Below are 2,131 nucleotides of genomic sequence, written 5' to 3'. Positions count from 1 at the left end.
TGTCCAGGACTCTTGAGCTGTGATTCATGCATTGCTGGGAGTGGACTGGGTTACTTTTGGAGTGCCTTCCAACTCCAGAATTCTGATTCTATGAAACTCACAGGCACACATAAGCAGGGCAAGGAGGACGAAAGTGAGTTACAGCTCCAAGTGTTGCTGTTAATGTGGAGAAAGGAATATCTCAAAGGAATGACAAAGTAGGAATACATTATTTTTATTAAGCAGAATAATAAGTACACATGGTAAAGCAGTATGAACAAAAACACATTATAGAGACAATTTACTGTAATATTTCATTACAATATTACTAAGACAACAAGGTCAACTTGCACACTATTTCAGCATATCCTTCGGGGTGGGGGTGGGGATAAAAGAGGTAAAATAGTTCAAGGAAAACATACCTGAAATTCTGATTATGAAGCTGCTTCACAACTGCTTTTTCTTAATCATTGTAACAATTCTCTCCAGCTTCTTGGGGGAATGCAATATTTCCAAAATAATTTCCCTATGGCATGCTTTACCTCCTTATTTCTCAAGCTGTATATAAGAGGATTTGCAACAGGGGGCAGGACTGTATACAAGAGAGAGAAGGCTTTGTTGAGATCATGGAGTGTGTCTCTCTTTCGTAACATATACACTATCATGATGGTTCCGTAGAAGGTAGAAACCACAATAAGGTGAGAGGAGCAAGTGGAAAAGGCTTTTTTCCTCCCAGTTGTAGAAGGAATTTTCAAGATAGTAGTTATGATGAATATGTAGGATGTCAAGGTGAGGAGAAAAGGTGGTAGGGTAAATATGAATGCCAGGACAAAACTCACAACTTCCACCAGGTTGGTGTCACTACATGAAAGTTTTATAAGTGGGACAGAATCACAGAAATAATGATCAATTTCATTGGGTCCACAGTATGTTAACTCTAGCATAAAACTCAAAAGTATTAAAGTAGCTATAAGTCCATTTATCCATGAAGAAACTGCTAGCTGGATGCACATTTGCGTATTCATAGTTGTTGTGTAATGCAGTGGTTTGCATATTGCTAAATATCTATCATATGACATTACTGAGAGAAGATAGCATTCTGTTGCCATTAGGTAGCCAAAGAAAAAGAACTGTACAAAACAGCCACTGAATGAAATCACATTTTCCTCAGTCAACAAGCCCACCATCATTTTGGGCATGACATTTGATATATAGCAAGTCTCTAGGCACGACAAGTTACCCAGGAAGAAATACATGGGTGTATGTAGATGCTGATCAACTGCCACTACAATTGCAATGAGTACATTCCCAATCATGGCTGCAATATAGATCAATAGGAAAACAAAAAATAGGATATTTTGCCATTGACCGAATTTTCCAAAACCCAAGAGGATATATTCTGTAACATTCATCTGCTTTCCTTGTGTAGTCTGTTCCATAGTTTATGAAGTGCTTTCATCAGAGATTAAAGAGATCTTGCAATCTATCATTGAAAAAAGAGATAACATTAAAGTTAATAGATTAGCCTGGCAGGTGAATTATTTCACCCAGAAGAGCAGGAAATGAACATACAGGACACCAAAAGTTGGGATGAAATCAGGCCAAATCTTCATTGATGGCACCAAGCATGGTACTACTTGGAATGGCAGTAGGGGCAGGATCAACGCATCATTCCACTTGCCTGATGCTAGTGGAATGGAATCCAGCAGTTGGACTAAGCCAAGCCTGCACTATGGGAGTTGGCCAGTGTAGCTTGTCATGATGCAAGCCAAGTTGGCAAGTTCTCACTGTGCAAACAGAATGAGGGTTCTAGCCAGGCAGAGACCCCAACCTGAGTTTGAGTGTGCCATGCTCAGTCCCCGCTACCTTGGGCCCTTTAAGGGGGCTCTCCTTTTTACTAAATTGATTCTTCCCAGTGATGTTTCCATCCCCCATACCAAGACAGCAAGTTCCCACCTAACAAAAGAAAGCCATCCTTTTCACTGAAAGAAAGGTGGTGGTGGTGAACCCAACCAAGTTTCAATAAAATTGGGAGGGGGGGGATACTTTCTGGCCCTGTCAACCAGCAACCCAAATAGCTCAGCGAATACACTAACCTATGGCTTGGCAGGTGGGAAGCTTGTGGGGTGAAATGAATTCCAGAAGGGGAAGG

General features: G+C 40.8%; 1 protein-coding gene across 1 annotated transcript; it reads right to left on the bottom strand.

Annotated features, from left to right (window-relative positions):
* Positions 1 to 446: 446 nt before the first annotated feature.
* Positions 447 to 1,418, bottom strand: LOC118079461 (olfactory receptor 6N1-like). Its single transcript, XM_035103648.2, has one exon. The coding sequence runs from the start codon at positions 1,416 to 1,418 to the stop codon at positions 447 to 449; it is 972 nt and encodes a 323-aa protein (XP_034959539.2).
* Between the last annotated feature and the right edge of the window lie 713 nt (positions 1,419 to 2,131).

This window comes from Zootoca vivipara, chromosome 13, assembly GCF_963506605.1.
Source record: "Zootoca vivipara chromosome 13, rZooViv1.1, whole genome shotgun sequence".
Lineage (NCBI taxonomy): Eukaryota > Metazoa > Chordata > Lepidosauria > Squamata > Lacertidae > Zootoca > Zootoca vivipara.
Note: the sequence above shows the minus strand (reverse complement) of the source record. Positions and strands in the feature narration are given on the sequence as shown.